This window comes from Cyprinodon variegatus, unplaced genomic scaffold (assembly GCF_000732505.1).
Source record: "Cyprinodon variegatus isolate N-32 unplaced genomic scaffold, C_variegatus-1.0 Scaffold261, whole genome shotgun sequence".
Taxonomy (NCBI): domain Eukaryota; kingdom Metazoa; phylum Chordata; class Actinopteri; order Cyprinodontiformes; family Cyprinodontidae; genus Cyprinodon; species Cyprinodon variegatus.
This window is the reverse complement of record NW_015150714.1, coordinates 185,484-208,677: the sequence shown is the minus strand read 5'-3', so window position 1 is coordinate 208,677 and position 23,194 is coordinate 185,484. Positions and strand designations below refer to the sequence as shown.

General features: G+C 38.1%; 2 protein-coding genes across 2 annotated transcripts; both read right to left on the bottom strand.

Annotated features, from left to right (window-relative positions):
- Positions 1 to 2,488: 2,488 nt before the first annotated feature.
- Positions 2,489 to 12,290, bottom strand: LOC107089719. The gene is made up of 2 exons (XM_015382651.1): positions 12,116 to 12,290; positions 2,489 to 3,296 (listed from the first exon to the last, which is right to left on the bottom strand). Exon 2 carries the CDS (start codon positions 3,293 to 3,295, stop codon positions 2,564 to 2,566), a length of 732 nt encoding a protein of 243 aa, XP_015238137.1. The 5' UTR covers position 3,296; positions 12,116 to 12,290; the 3' UTR covers positions 2,489 to 2,563.
- A 2,076-nt stretch (positions 12,291 to 14,366) lies between these two features.
- Positions 14,367 to 16,402, bottom strand: LOC107089717. The gene is made up of 2 exons (XM_015382650.1): positions 16,245 to 16,402; positions 14,367 to 15,758 (listed from the first exon to the last, which is right to left on the bottom strand). The coding sequence occupies exon 2, from the start codon at positions 15,752 to 15,754 to the stop codon at positions 14,720 to 14,722; it is 1,035 nt and encodes a 344-aa protein (XP_015238136.1). The 5' UTR covers positions 15,755 to 15,758; positions 16,245 to 16,402; the 3' UTR covers positions 14,367 to 14,719.
- Positions 16,403 to 23,194: the final 6,792 nt, after the last annotated feature.

The following is a 23,194-nucleotide window of genomic DNA, read 5'->3' as shown; positions in this document are numbered from 1 at the left end:
TCTCCAGTTGCTCCCATTGATTTTGCTTGTAAAGCGGGGAGAATGACGCAAGGCTTACCACACCATGACGTCACTGCCGGATGTGTCAGGAGTGAGATGCTACTCTATTTATATAAATACAAAAATCTGTATAAATACAGACTGCAGAAGAACCACAGTGCTGGTACAGTACTATTGGACCTCAGTGCAGCATTTGATACTGTCGAACACCCCATCCTGTTAGCCTGGAAAACTGGGTCGGCCTCTCTGGTACAGCTCTCAACTGGTTTAAATCATACTTAAAGGACAGGGACTTTTTTGTATCAGTTGGTAACTTTACCTCAGAGATGACAAAAATCACATGTGGGGTCCCCCAATGGTCCATCCTGGGTTCCCTCCTATTCAATATCTACATGCTCCCCTCAATGACTGGATGTGCAATAATTTTCTTCAACTGAATAACAACAAAACTGAAGTAATAATCTTTGACCAATAGAGGAGAGATCTAAAGATAGCACATAGTTTTAGTCCTTCAGCTAGTAACCACTGATCAGGCCCCAAATCTAGGTGTAGTGCTGGATTTAGACTTGAACCTCCAAAAGCATTTAAAGACAATTACAAGGTCAGTTTTCTATCACCTGAAGAACATTTCCAGGATTAAAGGACTAATGTCTCAGCATGATCTGGAAAAACTAATCCATGCGTTTATTTTTAGTTGAATTGATTAATGCAACGGTGTTTTCACAGGTCTGCCTAAAAAGTGGATCAGACAGCTGCAGCTGATCCAGAACGCTGCTGCCTGTGTCAGCACTAAGACTAAGAAAGTAGAGCACATCACCCCGGTTCTAAAGTCCCTACACTGGCTCCCTGTATCTCAGAGAATAGACTTTAAAATACTTCTATTAGTCTATAAATCTCTGAATGGCTTAGCACCTAAATACATCACAGACTTGCTATCAGTGTATCAACCCTCCAGACCACTCAGGTCTTCTGGCTCCAGCCTGCTCTGCATACCTAGAACCAGAACTAAACATGGAGAAGCAGCATTTAGTTCCTATGCTCCACTTATCTGGAACAAACTTCCAGAAAACTGTAGAAGTGCGCAAAGCCTGAGTTCCTTTAAATCAAGACTAAAAACATATTTGTTTAGGATTGCCTTCGACTGTTCTCGTTAAACAGTTCAACTGAAACATCATTAGTTCAACTTTTTTTTATTTTCTTTAGTCCAACTGTTTTTTTGTTCTTTTTTGTTTCTGCATTTTTTATTTATTTTTTTTTCCTACTTGCTTTGATTCTGTTTTATTGTCCTACATTTTAATCATGTAAAGCACTTTGCATTGTCTTTGTACTGAAATGTGCTATACAAATAAATTTGCCTTGCCTTGCCTAATGTATTGGGCAAGAATGGCAAGAATTTCTGGACTCAGTGATCAAGACGAAAATGAATAGATAATGATCCATTGATCATTTCTTGCTGACCTTTAATATACTATGCTGGGATTTCTAAATTATTGGTTTAAAAGACACCTGTCATCTGTTATCTCCATGATAATTTAGATCATATCATAACCCTTTTGTATTAAAACTAAATTTTGTGATATAATAGATGTTTCTTCTTTAGGTTTCTTTAGGCATTAAATAGCTGAAAGTCAAACTCATTAAAAAAAACAGAACATTTTTTTTTTTTTTTTTTTGAACCACAGGAATAACATTTCAATGATAAATCAGATTTTTACTGTAAACCCGTTTTTCCCCTAAAGAATTTGTGAAATTAGTAAAAAAAAAAAAAAATACAAGTATTTAACAGTTTCAAACTTCTGTTTATTTGAATCTTTACAACACAATTTAAATCCTGTTTGCATTTAACACTAAAACATTCAAACACGCTGTGGTAATGGGGTTGAAACAGATGACTAAATGTGTCCACACTAGAAAAACCAAACTTCTAAGAAATTATATCTCTTTCTTCTACTTACTGCATAATTTGAGCCTAATGTAATGTATTAAAACACATTTTTTATTATCAGAATTAGGTAAAATGCATAGAAATACTCAACTAGGCTTCAACAGCTGTGGGTTTAGAAGTCCACTTGTCAGTTTTGATCAACCACCAGATGTGGTAAATATGCTAATACTTAAGCTGCATGGAGAAATTTGGTAAGCTGAAAGTCCCTTTAGGTAATTCACAGTTTGTATTATAGCAGATGTGCAGAAAGGTTATGTCTAGAACCGCAGCTATTTATAAAGACGGCGTTTTAATCTTAAAGCAAGAACAGGCTGTAAGCTGCAGAGGTCAGAGATGCATGATGAGCATGTTTTTTTTTTTTTTTTTATACATTTACACATTTTTGGGGGCGGGGTCAATATGTAGTGTAAACGGTCATCTTCTTGTATATTCTGGCACAGCAGAAGATGATAGACTGTTCACTGCAGGATATGTCAACAGTGTGTTCTTTTTCTGTTTTAAATAGAATTGTGTGGCATCAAATTAAATGATTTTTTAGCAATATTTCAAAGATGTTAGTTAAAAATAGCCTTGTAACAAGTAAGTTTCACTGAAGTTCAAATAATCCCTCTTTACTTGTCAGTCTGAGATGTATTGCCTTTGTGGAGAAGATTTGTCTCTCCTTGTGCCAGCTTTGTGATGTGGAGCGGATCCGTGCAGCACCCCCGGTACCTGTTGCTCCTCCTCTTCATCAGAAGTAGCTCGGTTGGGAAAGGGCTTCAGAAGAGGAACGCCAGGAAAGGGTGTATAGGGTGGCAGTAGATTTTGAGGAAGGACAAGAGGAGCTAGAACACTAGATCCACTAGTACCAGATCTGTTTAGGTAAGAATATCCCCTCAATGTGTGAAGGGAGTATGCAGGGACTAAAAATGGGTTGAAAGACTGATGGCCCGACACAACAGAAGAATCTCTGGCACCCCAGTAGGAGTTCCCCTGCAGGGATTGGTGAAAGGTGCTGGGTGTGGTGCTACTGTGGGGATGTAGCTGGTTGCTTTGGTGAGCCGTGTAGGCTGAGGATTGGGACAGACCAAAGTGAAGTTTAATGGCCATCAATTCAGCACTAAGTCTGGCGTTTTCTTCTTTCAAAGCCATTAGATGTGTCTCCAGGGCATAGTCATTCAACCTCCTCTTCTCCCGGGACCTTTTGGCTGCCTCGTTGTTCTTGCGACGCTTTTCCCAATAGAAGGCATCCTTCTTCTCCTCAGGTATGAATTCCCTTTTGCGACGTGGTCCTTTACGCACCAGATCACTTTCCACATGTAAAACGGGGCTCTCTTGACCTCTTTGGAAAGGAAGGGAAAGGGACTCCATGCTAAGGGTAAAAGTAAAGAGGAGATGATTATTTACAGAAATGCACAGATCAAACCCCCCTAGGTAAGGCTCTACATCTGCCCCTCCACTATACCACACCCAATCATCTGAGAAAGTGTAACAGAAACATGCTGAAAACAGAGAACTGAAAACATTTTTTTCTAATGTTTAAAGATGAACTGTTTTAATAGCTAGGTATAGTTTTACAGTAGAGCTAAAATATACAGACATAGTTTACTATGCTTTGTAAGAAAATCATAGCTCGTCATTTTTTTGGGTTAGTTTTTTTGCACACTCTACAAAAGTTAACAAATTGCAAACTATACTAAATAAGTAATATGCCTCTTTTCCACCAGCTCCACTTGGCCTGGCTTTACTCCAACCACCCCGTGTTTAAAATATACCATTACTGCTTTTTCAGTCCTGGTACTGGCTTTATTTTTTTGCTCTCACCTCAGATCGTATCATTCAGTGAAAGATTTTTACACCCTTTTTGTAAAAAGTGCTACCGCAGGCCAGTCATCCCTCCTGCCATCAAACCACAATGCGTCACTATAATGGCAATAACTTGTGCAATATGTAATGTGAAATTACTATTTTATACTCTGTGCAATAACCTGTTTTTGTATTTGATAACCTGTGCAATAACTATATATATATATAAATACCCATTTATACAAATACCCATTTAATACAATTTGCAATAACCCTGCATAATAATCCTGTTAAATAAATCCAACTGTTGACTATTGAGCCAATGTAACGAGTAAATTACTCTACTGTGAGATCAGTAAAGGCAATCAGTCAATTAGTCAATCAATCAAAAATCTATATATTTTAGTAAAGGAGGGCTAAAAATGGTACCCTAATTATAATTTGTTATTTGTTTTTATGCTGAAATTTATGACTTCCAACTGGCACAGGCTAGACATGAAGTGTTATTCAGTCCAAGCTAAAACTTTTATGGTCAGCCATGTCAAACCCAATCCTGAGATTCAGTAAAACTAAAGCTGAAGTGTTTGATGCATGCTATTTTCAGTGATTGTGTTTAATAAAGCCTTTCAGAGCACCGCACCACAATATATCTCTATGCAGTAGTGTGGTCAGAAATTTGACTGAGAACGTTGTGCTCTTTATTTCGTGCTCCTTTTTTCTACCTACTGAAAATCAGTGAAGTAGACCAGCTATAAAAAAGCGCAAAATAAAATTGACTTGGGGCGAAATTACAAATTACAGTTGATGAAATGTGTATTAGGTGGTCCATGCTAAAAAACACCTTTGGATATGTTATCCAGATGACATTTTATATTTTATAGAAGAAATAATAATATACTTAGAAATAATTATCCCAAAGAATTGAATTCCACTAATATTATTTTTATAAAGCCATGAATCATGTGCATGTTTAAGAGTTTCTTCATGTAGAACAGAACTAAGTTTTTTTTTTTTTTTTTTCAGCTCCAAAAAACCCATCAAGGCTACTGTGGTGCAGGCACTGTAACTGAGCACGATCATTCACGATCGACATCTTTGAGTTGCCTGACCCATTCTCACCTCCCACCTGTCTAGACCACTTGAGAAATGCAACAGGAAACACTGAGTACATAAGTCTTTCCTTATTCGCATTTTCGATGTGTAAAGGTTTTATTGATATTTAAAGTCAATGGGCTGTGGTACTGGTCAAGTTGGAGTAATTCTAATAAGTATGCAATAATATATGCTTGCAAAATTACTGTTTAGAATGCCTCCAACCCTCTCTCTCTCATGTGTGTGTGTATATATATATATATATATATATATATATATATATATAGAGAGAGAGAGAGAGAGAGAGAGAGAGAGAGAGAGAGAGAGAGAGAGAGTAGGCCAGGCTGAAGGATAGCATAGAGTTACTGATCATGGCAGCAGAGGGGCAGCAGGTTCTGAGTTCGAGCCCCACTCCCACAGATTGCCACTCTGAGTCTTTGAGCAAGTTCCTTAAACCCACACTGTTCCCCGGGCACCCCACGAGGGCAGCTTACTGCTCCCCAAGGGGATGGGTTAAATCCAATGTGAGATCAATAAATTTCAATAATATATTATCATTATACCTGACAAATAGATCTACCATACCAAAAGGATCCCAGGTGCTGCCTTGCTAACAGACCCCAGAAACAATCCAGCATCCTATAGCAGGGTGTGTAATACTGGCAGGAAGGGAATACATGGAACGTGGCTGGTATAGTGTACAGAAACATCTGTGCAGAATACAAACTGGAGACCCCCAGGTCAAAATGGGAGCCACCTCCCAAGGTAGTGGAGAATGACAGAGCTAAGATCCTGTGGGGATTCCAGATAAAACGGACCAAATGGTTGTGGCCAACCAACCAGACGTGATCTTTGAGCTGAGGACAGTCATAGTGATTGATGTGGCAACCAAAATGATTGAAACATCGGAGGGAAAAGAACATGATAAACTGGAAAAATACCAATAGCTTAGGGAAGACTGAGAAAGAGCCTAGAAGGTGAAGGAAACAGTAATGGAGCCTAGGTGGAAGCTAATTGCTTTCCAACATCCACCTGCGACACAGCCAATCAACTTTGAACCACTCCTCCACCAAACCCAATCGGCATCCTAATTTTTTTCCCTTTTACCTGAGGTATTACAACATCCAACTGGCACGCACGTAGGCATTGTCAGTTTAACTATAGCTCTCACGATGCTGCACCGATCTGCTCATCTTCAAAGGCCTCGATCCGCCCTAGTCTGCTCCTGTGCGAAGGTGGTGGGTGGGTTGCGCTGTGTGACTTCATTCAGATGACACTGTTTCAACACACCTCCAGCCCTTCCTGCGTCATCGTAGCTAAAGCTTTATCAGAGTGTCATTCTTTCCGGACTCTTACTGTGTTCCCTGTCAATCAATAAATTTCTCCTAACTGTCTTTTCTCTTCGTGTGAGTTTTGAAGATTGAACTGCCTTTTGTTATTGCAGCACTGGGGGCAGTAGGCCCACAGTGGAGAAGTGGCTGCAACAGATGCCTGGAGAAACATCAGAGATCTCAGTCCATAAATGCGCACCTCTAGGGACAGCTAGGATACTGAGAAGAACCCTCTAAATCCGGGCTATCGGTAGAGGAACTGAGCTTGTGATTAAAGATCCACCCACCCTGCCCAGGTGTATGAGGGGCTGGTGAGAGATGGGGATTTTACTGTATGAGTTGTTTAAATATATCAACCTTCTAAGTTAATTATTAATTTTTTAGGTTCATATTTTCTTCATCTAAAGAACAGGAAGTGCAGAAAGGAAGAACTGGATAAAGTTCAGGGTTTTCCGCTGCCAAAAAGTTTCCCTGGAACTTTACATAAAGGCGTTTGGTTGCTTATGTGTTTCACCCTTGGACCAGACCCAGTCAGAATGATATCAAGGGGTCATTCTAAGGTCTGTTTCTTTTTGCTGTTTTTTCCCACTTAATCCCACCTATATACTCTATTTTAATTACTTGATTTAACCTGCTTTAAGCTTAAAGGGGAACGCCGTTTTTTTTACATTGGGCCCTTGATTTTACGTTATTACATCATGTTCTATTCACACATATGAGTTTTGTGTCATTTGGAGCTGTTCTGAAGATATTTGGTTTTTGTTATATCCAAGTAACGTCTTCCTATGGGCAACGAGTTGAAGGCACAAACTAAACTGTTCATAATCTATCATTTACAGTATGGTACGCCAGCATTCATAACATGTTGACGAATCAAGGTCCCCCAGACATCCGCGGTTATATTTTTTATATTTATATCTTTTAAAAACGAAGCGGAGTGTGTATGACGTCATCCGCACGCGCCGGCTACCGTTCCTTCATCCTGTCCGCTGAACTGCTGCTAGTTTTACTCATATGCCTGGAAGATGTCTAGTGCTACTACCAAAGATGATCTCGCTGTTGAAATTGAATTGAACGATTCAGATTACTGTAGCTAGCCAAATGAATAGAAGGGGTAGAGCGTAGCCGCCTGTGGCCCGGGCTGCCTGTCACAACTCCAGTCCGGCGTGCGGATGACGTCATACACACTGCTTTGTTTTAAAAAAAATATAAATAACAGCGGATGTCTGGGGGACAGTGATTCGCCTACATGTTATGAATGCTGGCGTACCATAAATGATAAATTATGAACAGTTTATTTTGTGCCTTGAACTCGTTGCCCATAGGAAGACGTTACTTGAATATAACCTAACGGAATATCTTCAGAATGGCTTCAAATGACACAAAACTCATATGAGTGAGTAGAACATGATGTAATAATGTAAAATCAAGGGCCCAATGTAAAAAAAAGAATGGCATTCCCCTTTAACATTTGGATTAAAAGCCTCCCAACTGAGATTATATCTTTATCAGCTGGAACTAAATATTGACAACTTCTAGCACACTCGCACTCATCAACGTAGATTTATGAGCTGCTTTCTGGGAAGCCTTGCAAGATGGGTATACATCTTGAAACCATAGTGTTCACACTCTGCTTGTGATCACACACTGACTTTAAGGCTATGTCATTTCAACTATCAATGTTTTCTTCACACCTTTATACTTGTAAAGTAATTTCAATTTGACATCATGGGCACATCGAAGGCTTGCAACTGCCACTCTGTATGTTGCACATAGTCCTCTCTTGGGAGCAAAGTATTAATACAAAATAAAAACGGTTTGTTTAAAATATGTGTCTTTATATATAAGTTTAGTTTCTTTGTCCTTTCAAGCTTTGCTTGCTGTCTTGTTGTGAATTATTAGCATGCAATTGCAACCCAGTGCCTCATGCATCAAAGCCAGAGTTTAAAAGAAGACCAGCCAAGCACCCTGTGTGTGGTGGTGAGAAAACACATCAGGTTAAAAATATTCAAACCTATGCCCAGCAAGAATGCATACCCTCTGCCTGTGGGGGGTTATGTTTGAGAGACCCTGCACACCTGCATGTTTACTGAGACACTCTGACTGTTGTATATTTAAAAAAGCATCAACAGGAAGAGTGAGAACAATAATCACTCGGGGAGACACAGATGAAGAGAATATAAAAAAAAGGGTTCCTGAGTGAAAACTCTCTTGAGGTTGAGCCTGCTCTCCACCCGTGCTGCACCTGTTTCTTATTGACTAATTATAGCCAGTCTGCTTTTTAGTAAGGAACTTTCAAACTTCTTCTTTTGGTGTCTATCCGTTTCCATGCATTCTGCCATCTGTTGTTTTGTTGCTCTATGTGCTGCCAGTCATTGTTAAAATAACGTCTCATAGGAAGGCCTTGCTGCTTCTAATATATATGACTATGACCTGATTATACTCTGTTAGTGTTTGTTTGAAACTGTCATCAAGGAAAATTTGAGCAACCTAACACACATTTGCGACTTCACACACATTTTTTAACTCTTAAACTTGCAGCTCTAATTTGATTGTACAAGCACTTTTACGGCTCCAACTATTTGCAGCGTATTGTTCTTTTTGCTGTTTTTTGTAACGTTTTCTGAACCATTTTCCCCATTAATAGCTTTAATTTACATAAAGTATTGCAACAAAACATATTTTGTGTGTTTACTTAAATAGTTTCTAGTTAAATGCCACTTACATTGCTATCATACTCTTCATAGAATTATATTTAAATGAGCTTTTAGTGCTGTCAAATAAAGGCTTGTGTACTGCACTGTGCTGTACTGTACTGATCCTTATACCAACTTCAAAATAGTTGTTTTAGGTCTAAATTAGGTATATTACAATAGAGTGACTCACATTATCATTTATATTTAGAAAGGAAAAACAGGTGTCTTTATAAGCTCTCCTTACTTAATGTGCGGTTTTTAAAAAAGCAGACAGAGAGTTTGGGGATGAATGCAAGGATCCAGTGCTACATTTCGACTTTAAGTGCATCACAGTTTGGATAGTTGCATTCAATCCTGAAAGGAAACATTAAATATTTTTAAAGAAAAAGTAGAAATAGTGTAAAAGCAACAATCTCAGTCACAATATGGTTTTAAAAGTAATTAATGAGAAATAAACTTCAATAATGTGGTAAAAAACAAAACAAAATAAAACAGCAGTTTTCCTTGAATTAGCCATCTTCTAGCATGTGCCTGTGCAGCCAAAGTTAATAATCAGAGATAAAGGACCTCTTATAAGCTGCCGATCATTATGAAAAGATCTTAAAAATTAAAGTAAAGTAATGAAACATTAAAGTAAAGGAAAACTGATAAATATAAAACCCTGCCTATGTTATTGTATTATTGATTAGCACATGACGATGTTTGCATACAGTAGCATAACAAGAGTATTAGGCCATTTAACGATCATCATGCCATTGCTGAAATACAGTGGTCGTGTCGTGGCACCATCATGCCGTGGGACAGATACTGGGGAATTAGCAAGAAGGCTCTCCTTTCTTTTCGTATTCTCTGAAATTTCAGTTTGGAAATGTCAAAAATGGAAATATTAATTAAGGAGCTTCTGATCAAGTACAGTTCAAGGTACTTCAAGTACAGCTTACAATTTGTTTTTGACATTTTTAATCACATTTGCTGTCTCTAATTTTATTTTGTTTTTATGCAGAAAATAATAAAAGTTATGGCTTTATTACTGAAGTCTCAATCATAGGAATATATGGTTCTCTCTTTTATCAGCAGCTTTTCTACCTCTGACTGATTAGGGTTATATTCCATAGCTGTCCGCATAGATTCCTTCAGTGCTTGAACACTATCTAACATTCTGCTTTTCTGATTGGTATAATCTGTAGTTTCCTCACTGCTAAATGTGAATGCATGCCAGAACCGGGCTGTGGTCTCTCATTCCAGGAAGGTGGTTGCCTTTGGTCTCTAATACACTTTGTGCATTTCTCAAAATAATCTTCAGGGACTATTCTCTACACTCTAATGATTTCCCCCACCTGCAAAGTTGTCACTTTGGGACAGGGTTGGAAAAGCGTGCTTTTAGTACCTCTCCTCTGTTCGGCTTATCAAGGACTAACCAATTTAATAATTGCACAGATGTAATAACATTGTTTTAACGTCTCTTCTGCTCTTTCCAGCTAATCAGTACAAATGTCTAAGAACCACAGAAATGTGTTTACATGTCTGACTATGCATAGAAGAAGAATGCCAGTCAACAGCAGTTTGCATCAATAGCGGTGAATGCATTACGGATTTTGAGAAGTAAAGGGTCCATAGACTACCCTACTTATAAAAAATACATTAGTTAGTAATAGAAACCCATGCTGTTGTTTGAGTGTTGAGTGCTGCATACAGACACATTCGGGTACCCCTACAAATAATCCAAAATATCGAAGGCCATACAAACAGGGGTTCATATTTTATAAAAGCAACTTGTCATCTCTGATACCAGACTCATCTTTAGATATAGTGTTCATAGAGTAAAGCTACCCTGGTATATGTGGAATGGCTAATATGTATTTAAAATAATATAATACTAATAATATGTCGATTTTGCCTCATTGTAGAATTGGCTTAAAGTTGAAAATACAGCAAGAAGTTAAGCAGATTAAAACTGCCTTTAAATACATACAGTTTTTTTTTTATTTTATTTTGTCATGAATTGTCCCCAAATGTTATGAAAATTCTAAAAATGAAAAATAAAAAGCACTCAATGGGTTGTGACAATCTTCATATATGAAAACATAAGGAAAATGGAAAAATAAAAGCAGGTTTTATATTTACTAAATTCAGGCTCATTGCCATAAGTTTTACTAAGAGTACATAATAAATCACTGATGAAATGAGGTTTCTCATTCAAATATCTATAACACTGTTATATTCAGATAAGCTTTTCTGTAGGTTTTCACTTAGCGGATGGGCTGCTCAAATGCAAAAAGATATTTATAAAAGGTCCCCTTTACTTTATGCCACACATTGTAATGCTGTAAATAACACCTCTTTTAAGCCAAGGAACACTTTGAAAGCTGACCTTTTATTTGCCTTTTTCTTTCTGGATGCATTCCAGAGTGGATCTTTAGACCGTGCAATAACATAAACTAAAAAATATGCGAAATGTATTAAGGAAGCTGAACTTGTGATTTAAGATCAATACTTGTCTGATATGCCACAAACAATATCACATTTATAAGAAATAAATGCAATAATTACAGCATTGAACAAGTTAATCAAAAAATGATTGCGCTACTATTCGCAGATGAGCATTATCTTCGTAAACGCTGATCCACTATTTAAGCCTTGCTGTGCAGTAGATCAAAGTTCTACATCTATATTTTTTTTTCTTATTAGCTTATTATCAATATATGAAGAGATTAAAGAAAATTGATGGAAAGTATCTTTAAGAGAAACCCTGTATGGGTGTAAAAACTGTAAACAAAAACAAAACAAAAAACAATGCTCTTTTTTGTTATACCGAATGAGAAATTAAAAAATAATTAATGATCACCTGTGTAAAAGTGTGTTTTACTGTTCTTTGCTTAAAGAAACAAACAAATACATATAAACGCTTTTGCGTAATCCCGTCCAGCCTTGCAAAGCACAGAGATACTTCCTCTTCTACCACCTAACACTTAATAGTTGATAATTCCTTTTATCTAACACATGACCATGAGAAAACACATTCAAGTTTGATGCTACAATATATTATAAGTTACCAAACCACTGAACACCACTTTTGATTGCACTTGAATAACATATTTGGTTTATGTTTGCGGACGTGACTTGGTTTTCTCACCTTATCTAACTACACTGAGTTGCAGTCACAAGTTAATGCTCATAAATACATAAGAAATGTATGATGATTTTTGGTCACTATTGCTTTAACCCTATCCTTCCCAAGGTTATTGTGAGCAGAATGTCAGCCTTACCTTCAAACACCACAAGCTGTTGGTGAACCTTATGCAGAGTTGAGCGTGGTCTCACTGAACATAAGAGTCTGAGCTAGGTCCCTAACTCTACTCTGAGACTGTTTCAGGTAATAAGGCTCACATGTGCCAAAGGAGATATCGCAGTAGCTTGCTGCTCACCTCTTTCTTTCTAAGCTTTCTCTCACCCTTGTGTTGTTTTCCTGTACTTAAGTCTGACTGTCCACCTCTGTTGTCACATGAAAAGTAACTGACTCCCCCCTTGATCATAATCATACTGTGGTATCAGTGGCTTTCCAACACAGGGGTCTTCCCTCTGCAACGCTGCTGTCAATTTTAGACACATTCTGTGCATTGCACCATAAAAGTACATGAGTTTAGTAATAAGCATTTAGTTCATAGATATATCTTTTATAGTCTAAGAGTTGGGAAAAAGTAGGTTAATATAATCTTTAGACAAGCATAGAGTCTTTACAGAATTGCTATGTAAACTTAAACTGCATTTTTTTATATTAAGTTGTAAGTTCTGTCCAATGACTTCACAGTTCAGATTTTGACCTAATTCTTGTTTTTTTTTTTCCGCTTTAGAGTTATGGTTGCTGCAGTAAAAGAGACAGAACCCAAAGCTTTGACTTACTGTGGCTCAGTGAAGATGAGAGTGATCTAAGTAGGTATTTTTTCTGCAGCAGTTTTAAATAAATCTTGTTGCCTTCAGATTCGCAGAAAAAAAACAGAACTATTTAGTTATCTGTGTAGATGTCAAAGGTGACAGAACATGTTTGCAAGTGTGTTTCTGCTTTTTTAAGAAAAAAAACTCTTCTTACTAGCTTAGATGTAACAGGCAAACGTTCAGTCAATTCACAGTTATAGCAACTTAAATTTGCACAACTGGAGCCTTTTATTCTGTCCTTACTATATATCTCTGCATAGACAATGTTGCATATCTCAGAAAGATTTTACATTGAGGTAATTAATTTTTCCACCTTTTATAGTTTTAAAATTTGGGATAATGTAACATAAGTGTAGTTATGGACGTGCAACACAAAATAGAATCTATCTTTATTCAATCTTTTTTAGGATGTGCAACAGATAAGTTGAATGAAGTATAACAGTAATAACAAGTCTAAATGAAATATTAACATATTGTAAATGCTATTACAAAACATATCTTCTATTTAAGAAAATACCTTAAATACCTGTATGTGGTCTTTGAGTATACGTGAAAAAAAAATAAAAATGATAAATTGTGATGCTGCATCTGCGATGGACTGGCGACCTGTCCAGGGTGTACCCCGCCTCTCGCCCATTGACTGCTGGAGATAAGCACCAGCACCCCTCGCGACCCCACTCGGGACGAGCGTGTAAGAAAATGGATGGATGGATGTGATGCTGCATTAAATTTAGGCATTTTGGACTTAAATTAATCATGATAGTTTAATTAATTTAACTTTAAACCTAAACATTAAAGCTGCAAAATAAGCTGACCACTGAAACCTGCGTTTTTAATTTATGCAGAGCAACAACTCCAACAGGGGCAAATGGTCAGATGGCAATAAGTGCGAAATGCTTCTTGTGTTGTAGCGCCCTCTGCTGGACACTCCCTGACATCTCACACTACAGTATGTTATATTCCACAGAGGTCGAGAAAACACTGAATTATATTTGTTTCTTGCCTAAGAATATTTAAATTAGAAACTAATAAAAAATCTATACATGGTTTTGAAGGCTTACTATAATGACATGCAGGGTTTTGAGAAAAAAAAATCTACTTTACCAAAAATAATAAACAATGCGGGTAAACGAAATCCAAATTTGTATCGAATGTGTTAAATAAAATGTGGATCTTTAAACTTTATATATTTCCTCTTGCATCAGAATTCAACGTTGATATAAAACGGGGGGGAAGGAATACTTTTTCTCAGTTTCCAGCAGCATCTCGGTTTTTTTTTGGTTGCTTCCCACTTTTATATGAAAGCTGCGGAGCTTGCTCAGGGCGGAATGTTTTTTCGTTAAACTGTTGGGCAGGTCGGTTGAAGGTTTGTCTTTCCATTGAGTGAAAGTGAGCTGGGGAAACACGCAGTGGGGATCAAGGGGAAGACCAATTACTGCAGCACTCGGTTTCACTGGCGCAGTTTAAGAAGTTTTTTTTTTTTTTTTTTAAAGACATGTAGAAAATGAAGAAAAAAAACAAATTGAATGAATCAAATGAAAAACAATTAAAGTGATTATTTTTATTCCACCAAAAAGACCGGAATATGTCACGCTTAATTTGATTATTAAGCACAAAGGTACTAATGATTTTGTTAATAAAACCTCTAAACCATGTAACTTTATTACCAACAAAAGCATAAAAACCTCAAAAAAGCCACAGAAAATCGGTTTATGTGAACCAATTTGGCTGTAAGGGAACCATACATTAAATGCGCTCCGGATATGCTACATTTCTACCCTGCAGGATTTAGGCAATGTCAATTTAACAACATTTAAAAAAACTTGCATATGTATCAATTTTAAAACTTGTTTTGGCGCATTTTCTTCTAAACAGATTTGCCAAAGCATCACCCTTTGCATATTTGCACATTTCAGCTGCATGTGTCCCTCTTGCTCTCATTGTTCCGTACTCAAGCGGCTCATCAATCTCCTTTGGATGTGCTCCTCCACGCCGACACCCTGGGCATGCCTCCCTTGCATCTGAACGGACCGGCCTGGGTAGACGGTGGGTTTCTGTAGATACGAGGGGCGCCACATTGCAGGGTGGTTCAGATGAGGTAGCACCCAGTTCGGATGTGGGTATGGAACGGTGGAGGTATGATGCTGTGGGTCAAATGGGGACAGAAGCCCTGGCAGAGCTGAGAAAGGCTGAGGGGAAGCGTCAGCAGACATGGAGATGTCCTCACTGTTGACCTGTCGATGGGAGTCAATGTCCACCTCTGCCGGCCTGCACACCCCTGCACTTTCTCCATGGGAGAGGACCCGGGGCCCTGATAGACGCATGGGGCCCTGTGTGACAAGATAATGATGACCTAGCGGGTTATAAATTGGGTTAAAACAAGGAATCTTGCCCTCTAAGTGGTTCAACGCGGTTTCCCGTTGCCTCACTCCAGAAACAGCTGCTGAGCTGATCCCAGGTTGACGCCAAAGTCCCACCTGTAGGAAAGCAGGGCTGTGGGGGGATAGAGGGAGCGTGGAAGCCAGCACGGATGCAGGGGATGCTGCACATGCAGATGCAGTTTTGCCTTGTTCCACACTCAGGTTAGTGTGGTACTGCAGATTGAGCACCTGAGCTCGCAGCTGGGCGTTCTCCTCACTCAGAGCCAGCAGCTGGCCCTCCATCAGCAGGTCGTTGATCCTGCGCTTCTCCCGGGACCGTTTGGCCGCTTCGTTGTTCTTGCGCCTCTTATCCCAGTATGAGGCATCCTTCTTGTCGGCGGGAATCATCTCCCTCTTGCGGCGTCTAACGGGGCTCAGGTGGCTTCGGCATGCCCGTAAACGGACCAGGCGTCGTGCCAGCAGTGGTGGCCGCGCCACGGGGACCGCTCCGAGGTCTGGAGCGGGGTCCAGGACTCTGCTGCTGTCCAGACAGGAGGACGATGGCTGACAGGAAGCAGGCGCTTCGGACACTTTAGGGCTCCTAGTGGACATGTCACTGATGGGCAGTAAGGAATAAACATTATCTATCGAGATTATAAACGACACTTCTTAATTTTTTCATAAACATGCTCAACATGCAAAAGCAAAACAAAAAACCCTCTTATTTTATAATCTAGAGATGCATCATTAGTTACTTCACTAGATTTATAATACGAATAATCAGACATTATAATAATATGTTTATACATTTAAACGTGAATATATGTCTAATTAAGACCATAAACCATGTTTAGTTTCTGTGTGCATAACTTTAAATAATAAACCATCCGGCTTTATTTTCCTTAGGACAGCCTATGCACTATATATATACGAACCCATGGTCATTTCATCTGATTTATTTTAAATGTACAGCAATAAATACAGAAATACACATTTCAAAATATTACATTAGTTTAGTAAGTTGTATTCAGTTAGCTGCATGTAAACTTTAAAAAAACAGATTGTGAGCCTGACGATCTAACAAGTTTTTAGAGACACTGACCTGAACCCAAGGATGGCACCTGGAGGAGGATTTGAAGCGAGTTTCAAGAAGTCTGCTGTCAGTGGGCACACACACACAGTTATACAAAGTAGCCCACTTTGATAAGAACCTTGATTTTTTTACCCACAACTTTATGGGGGTTGTGTGAAAGCCCCGGAGAGAGCTGCGACTAAAGTCTTTTGACTTTGAGCGCAGCGCAGCGCGCTCAGCTGCTGCTGCGCATTCAGCCTCCCTTTCTCAGCCAATCGCGTTCGATCCCCAAACAGCGCGTCTGTCTACCTTGCTGTGAAAACCGATCAGGGAAGTTCACGGTTAAGTTGTGGCCACGATTAAAGCAACAAGTGATGCTGAGATGAGTCTGGATGGATTCACTGTCCTAGATAATATTCTTATGAAGTTTCTGCGAATTGTTTTCTCTTGTATTCGCTTACCAATGGTTCTGTGTTGAACACAAAACATGCTTTAATCAAGAGAAAGTAAAAATCTATTAAACATAGCCGGTTCTCTTGTGTACCAAAGTTTATTTTCATTCAGTTTTGTCATCTTAAAAGTCTTCAGTCAAACTTTAAATTTCGTTTTTTGAGATCGAGATTAGAAACATGCATTTTGGAAACCAAATCCAAACTTACTTTTCCTCAGAAATGATCTAAAAACATTGTAGAAAAATGAAAGAGAATCAGAGTAATGACACCATGTTCCACTGAAAGATGGACAAGAACATTTAATTTCCATTGAAATAAATGAAAGAAGCACAAGAGATATATGTAAATCACTCAGCTATGAACCATATTGTGGATTGATTCGTGCAAATTCAGATCCATTTGTGTGAAAACTGTCTACTGCATTGGTTACATCACTTATCACCCCTCTCCATTGCAAACTTCTCCATTTACTCACTTCTCCATCAGCTCACCCTCTGCACTGCAGAACTCCCCAGCCTGCAGAGGTTCTCACATGAGTCTAACTCAGTATATAGTGGACACATATCTTTGTAGGCTTTGGGGGTTCCAAATGAGCATCTGGAACTGATGTTTACAGAGTTGATCCTTATAAGTAGCTGGATATTCACCTGAACGATAAATTGGACTGAAGGGACACTGATGCTCTTTGGGTCTGAGCAGACCAGGAGCGGAGCTAGATATTCTCATCCTCAGGGGCTTAGCCCACCAAATATTCAGTCATCATGAGGGAGATTTGGTTTACCAAAAAAAAAGGAACTATTGAATCTACTTGTGCACTCAAAAAATAATTAAATATCCACATTTACTTAAAGTTGAATATAATGGTTTTCATTAATAGAATTCATTAATATGTTCTCATTTGAAGGTAAAAGGAAAAACACTAAAACTGCAATTCAGTCTTGGTGTTATTTTTATAATATTTGCAGTTCAGAGTTGGGTCCTTTATGCCACCTATGTATTAAAGGTATAGCGGAGGATGTTCTTTTTCCAGGTGGATCAGCAAAGTAAGTGGTCATCCTAATTGTGAATCATTCTGATGATATGTTTACGTACGTCCGTCCTACTTGCTCGTCTCCATTTTCACTTACCAGTGGTGAGTTTGACATAGTGATAAAATTGCAAATCTTCTTTTGGAAAGAAAGCGATGCAAACAGCAACTTTGAAACAGAGCGTGCACGAGGAGAAATGGACTTGTGCATGCTTTCAGAATCATTTGAAATTTTTTTTAAAGTGGAGAGGACGGGTCTTTTAAAAATTTGCAATAATCCTCCACTATACCTTTAAAAATGTATTGCATCTAATTCTGTCTGTTTTTCTTTTTATGTTGTTTTCTTTCCTGGTTTTTGTTCCACACCTGTGCCGTTCTCATTCTTGCATCTGCGTCTATCATCTTTCCCTTTCTGCACTAAGACCCAAAGATCAGCCAGAAGCACATGAAAAATATTATTTTTCAAAAACATAAACTTGATACACTCTTATATTGCTTACAATTATAAAGTTACATGCTCTTTGTTCTCATCTGTCTTTTTGAATCTGAGCATAGTGAGGGGGGAGGCAGGACTACAATATTGCCTGCTAATAATTTTTCTATTAACTAGTGTAGCCTTACTAGTGTGACTTCAAATAAATTAACCTAAATTGTCATGAGTTTAACATCAAATGGAAGTACAAAGACTATGGTAAGTGTGTTCTACTTTGTGACATCATTGTGAACCCTAGCCCACAGACTGATAAACCCAGTGCACTGAATAAGGTTGGTGCTTACTAGGGAATCCACCAACCCATACCACCTTCTGCAAACTGCACTAAATACTTACTGATTTGAGGTTCAAACTATCACTTACTTGTGAAACTAACCTTAGTAAAAGTACGAAAATTGCATCATTTCCCCTTTGAATGAATTTAAGGTGGGTAAGTATGCCAGGTGAAAGTCAGGTAAACCTGGACAGGTCAATGGTCCATTGTCCTTTGAAATTATTGATTCACTGTTACTGATTTAAATACATGGTTACTAAAGCTAAAGTCGTTTTTCGAAGCACACTCTATGTTGTCAGCAACCAAACAGATTTTTTTTGTCAAGTTTCCAGAAACAGGCCGCAGACAGCACGTCTTGTCTTCACCACTTCTTACCAGCTGTTAGATCATTTTTTTGTTTCCCTCCTTATTCTGACCTGTTTCTGTCACTGCAATCTCTCCCTGTTTGCAATAGAGTCATACATCGATCAGAGCATATCGTTATTATCCACTGTTTTATGACTATTTATGACATGAAGATGTTTTCACACCGGTGCAGTTCTTCTATACCTTGAAAAGTGTAATCAAACTTGCTGGTTATAGAGGTTCATAATCAGATCAAGAATTATTTGCTTTGACTGGTTTTTAACATGATGTTTTTTTATGAACCCAGAATCTAAATTTGTCATTCAAGACCATTTGCACATTGTTTTTTTTTAAACCTGCCCCGGAAGTCTTTGTTTCTCAGGTTATGCTTATTGTGCAGCTTTTTATTCCATTCTGTTGCTGCTTTTTTGCCTCAGCATTCCTTTGCCACATAGTTGTTTTAGGAAACATCTAGAAAGAAACAGCTTCATGAAGACCAGGGATTACCAAACAAACTGTAGGGGTACTGGTATTAAGTTCAAAACCGGACAAGTTTCTAAAAAGGTATCCCAAGCCCCGAACAGCTCAGGGATCATTGTCTAATCCATCTTCCAAAAACCAAAAGAGTGGAATGAATTTGCAGAAGGTCTAAAAACATGTGGAAACTGTCATCACAGCCAAGAACTCCATGTTAAATATGAAGGTGCTACAAAAAAAATCTTCAGATGAGGTGTAACACTGTTGAAATGACTAAGAGTGTCTTCTGAAATTCTAATCCCCTGACCTTTTAACCCATTTTCTTTCCTTCCAGCTAAGTAAGGTTTTAATGTTTTGTAACCTTAGATCTTTGCAAAAAAAAAAAAAAGAAAAATCTAAAATGTTAAAATGAGATGACAATTAGAAAAACATAAATAAAAAAGAATAAGAAAAAGTGAGAATAACTTAATTTTATAGATTTATGTGTATCCACCCTTTTCCATGAAGCCCCCAAATCAGTGATCTCAAACTTCAGTCTTTAAGGGCTGGAGTCCTGCAGCTTAAAGATGCATCTGTGCTTAAAAACACCTCATCAAGGCATCACACCATGATGACTCTCTCCAAACAAACTCTCCAAACAGGTTATATAGGGATATAGTTGTCAAGAAGTTAATACCCATATGGGATCATGAGAAAATATCATAATCTCATTAGTGTTGAAAATAAGAATGCATGTTTTAACTTTGCCACAAATATATGTTGGAAATTCCCCCAGAGATACTGAGGAATGACCTCAGGTCAAATGAGACCAAACTGAACTTTTTAGCCACAAAGGAAACTTCTATGTCTGGAACAAACCCACCTTAACCCTTCAATCCAAGGACACCATCCCCACAGCTTAACAAGGTGGTGGCAGTATCATGCTGTCGGGAGGAAGCAGGAAGCTTATCTGAATCGAGGGAAAGATGGCTGTTACTATATAAAGACATTTCTTGAACAAAGCATAAGTCATTCTGTAAACAGCTATGTTCAATAAAGTTCCCTGTCATTGTTTCCTTAATTGTTCCATAATAAACAAAATTATGCATTTTTAAAGTTGTAGACATGTAAATTAGATTTTCCAAACTCTAAAACAATCTAATTTAATTCGGCACTGTGAGAAATGATTCTTTTGTCTAGAGTTCATTAGTCAGACCAATACAGACTGCAGTAGCCCAGTCAAAGCCTTAAATTCGCTTCACAAAGAACCTTTTTCAAGTAAAAACATTTTCATTGAAGAATAGACAAAACATGCAATGGTCAGATGTGCAAAGCCAGTAGAGACACACCAAATAATATCTGCAGATGTAACTGTGGTTAAAATTGTTCCTACAAGGTAATATTTGATAGTGCCCTAAATGCACACATTGCTAAAATTTTTTTTAAATTGATTTAAAAGTCTCTGAAAACTTTCTATCTTCCTTCAGCTACTCAATTAGGAACTGCTTTGTGTTTGGGCATCAAGTGAAATATAAATTCAATATCTTAGAGACGGTATCTCTAAATTCAATTCTCTTCCATGTAGCTGCACATGGTTTATAAATAAAGTGGTTTCTGGTAGCATCATACTTTCAATAGTGTGGGTGCATAACATCATCAAATGTTATCCAGATTAGCAGTAAAAGTGTTCCTGAGTGATGTTGGTCTGTGCCGTGTGCATGGTAAATACCATTCCTGGTCCATTTCTCTCAATGCACTTTCATCCTCTACTACTAATTACTTGTATCCCTCCTTATCTTTTGTTTAGATTTTAAACTAAGGTATATTGAAGAATTTCTTCTTTATGTTTCAGCTGTTGTAAAAGGTATTTTAACAAAGGTCCTTCCTCTGGCAGTGAAAGCAGCCTTTCCCCTCCAAGTGGCATAACTGGACTAAACATTGCCACCCAAAGGAAAACCACAGTACATTGTACAAGCTCCTGTTTGTGCAGTTTAGACTCAACACATCTTGTTGTGTTCAGAGCTCAAGGGCTGTCCAGATCAACACAGGGCTGAGGGTGGTGTTGGGGGAGTGAGAGGTGGTGGTGGTGGTGGTGTAGGGGGACGGGGAGGGGGAGTTGTATCAGGTCTGTGTTTATAGAAAACTCCAGCAGATTTTTCAGTCTGACTCACTGTAACCACACGTGCCACAGTCAGCCGTGTTTTAACAGTCAGATTTTTTCTTTTACTCGGAAAAGAATGTCCCTCAGATTTTTAAAGAGGCAGTCCCACAGCAGGCTTGGTGAATTACATCAGATGAATTTGTTGACTTACAGAAGTGGAAAATTACAAAACAACACCAAAGAGTAAATGAAGATATGTCACTTCTAACTGTCAAGGAGGAAAATAAATCTGTGCTGCGATCCTGAAGCAGTTCAGACTAAAAATGCAGAATATTATAATATATCAATGATTCTGGAGTACTTATCTTTGTCACTGAACTAAATCGGTTCCATTTCAGGATGTTTAATTGACAATGTGCATCAAAAACCTGCTCAGAAACCATTGTGGTGGTGGGTCTGCATGCAACAGCCACATCCTGACTGCTTGTTGCACATGATTTCTTCATCTGGATGTCTGATCATAAGCTGTATTTCATTTAATGGCTTTACACTTATATCACCAATTATCTCCTGCAGTTTAGCATAACAAAGTCTAATTATGTTTTTCACGCACATAACTTAAATTCCTTCCTTGTTTAACTTAAGAACCAAAGTCATTATCATTATACAGTAGCATGTATTAGTATGCAAAATTTTGCCATTGTATGGCATGCTATTAATGTTGTGAAAAAACAACAGGACTGTAGTGTCTTATAAGTGCTGTATTAAGAATTTATGACAACAAGGCAGTATCTCTGCAACAACATTGGAATAGCTACAGTACTAAAAATTACAGTAAAGCAGCCTGATATTTAAGACCAAAAGAAAACTGATCCAGCATCTTTAAAGTTAATTGCTTCAGCTGTTGTTTTCCACTCTTACACTAATTGTTAAACTATTGCAGCATACTACTCTGATTCATCATCTAGCTGACAGGTAAACCACATCTTTTTTACAATTGCCTTTTACCATTCCTTCTGTTTTGACTAATTTCCTGCCATTAAAAACCATCCAAACAGTTTGTGGTTCCCCCTTACACTCAAAACATCAAACCTGTTGACGTGGTGCTGTGGGCCCCTCAGTGCTCTGTGTAAACAAATGCCCAGAGAGAAGGCACAAGATTGGATGAAGGCTTTAAGGCGAAATTCCTTTACGACAACGTGATAATGCAATCTGCTTTAGAGGAACTTAATATTAAAACCTTTTTGAAAAAAAAAACCTTTTTTTTTATGCCTGAAAAGCATTGACAATAAAATAAGCCTGAACCTGAAGCCTGTTTATTAATTACATACTATTGAAAATTCTAAATTGGATTTCCGTTTGTCAGATCCTCTTAATATTACCTTTTTTAAACAATGGTTTTTTTTTCTTGCCTGCTTATGACTCTTCTTTTAATCATCTTTCTAGGATCTACTCTTCAACTTCAGCTCCTGGTTTTTTGGAACTCAGATTTCCAGGAAATATTTATTTTCGGGATGCTTTAGCAAATTCTTAGTCATCCGGATCATGGCAACCACAAAACAAGGAAACACTCCTGGATAGGTGTTGAAATATTCTTCAGAAAATCTAAACGAAAGTCCAGTTGCATGCAATGTAATCTACAACACAGGCTTAAGTTAGGGGCAACTGGAACCTTCTGTCTTATCTGGCTGAACCTTTCTGACCCACATGCAGAATCAGGCATGGACACAAATTTAAGTGTGGATTTTTATTTACTAACTCGGCCAAGCAGGATGGGGAAAAGGACAGGGAGTCCCTTTGGGGAAAAACAGGCACCTGTTGTGTAGGAGGAT

Coding starts and splice junctions, on each gene's coding strand:
- LOC107089717 (XM_015382650.1), bottom strand. CDS start 15,754: ATGTCCACTAGGAGCCCTAAAGTGTCCGAAGCGCCTGCTTCCTGTCAG.
- LOC107089719 (XM_015382651.1), bottom strand. CDS start 3,295: ATGGAGTCCCTTTCCCTTCCTTTCCAAAGAGGTCAAGAGAGCCCCGTT.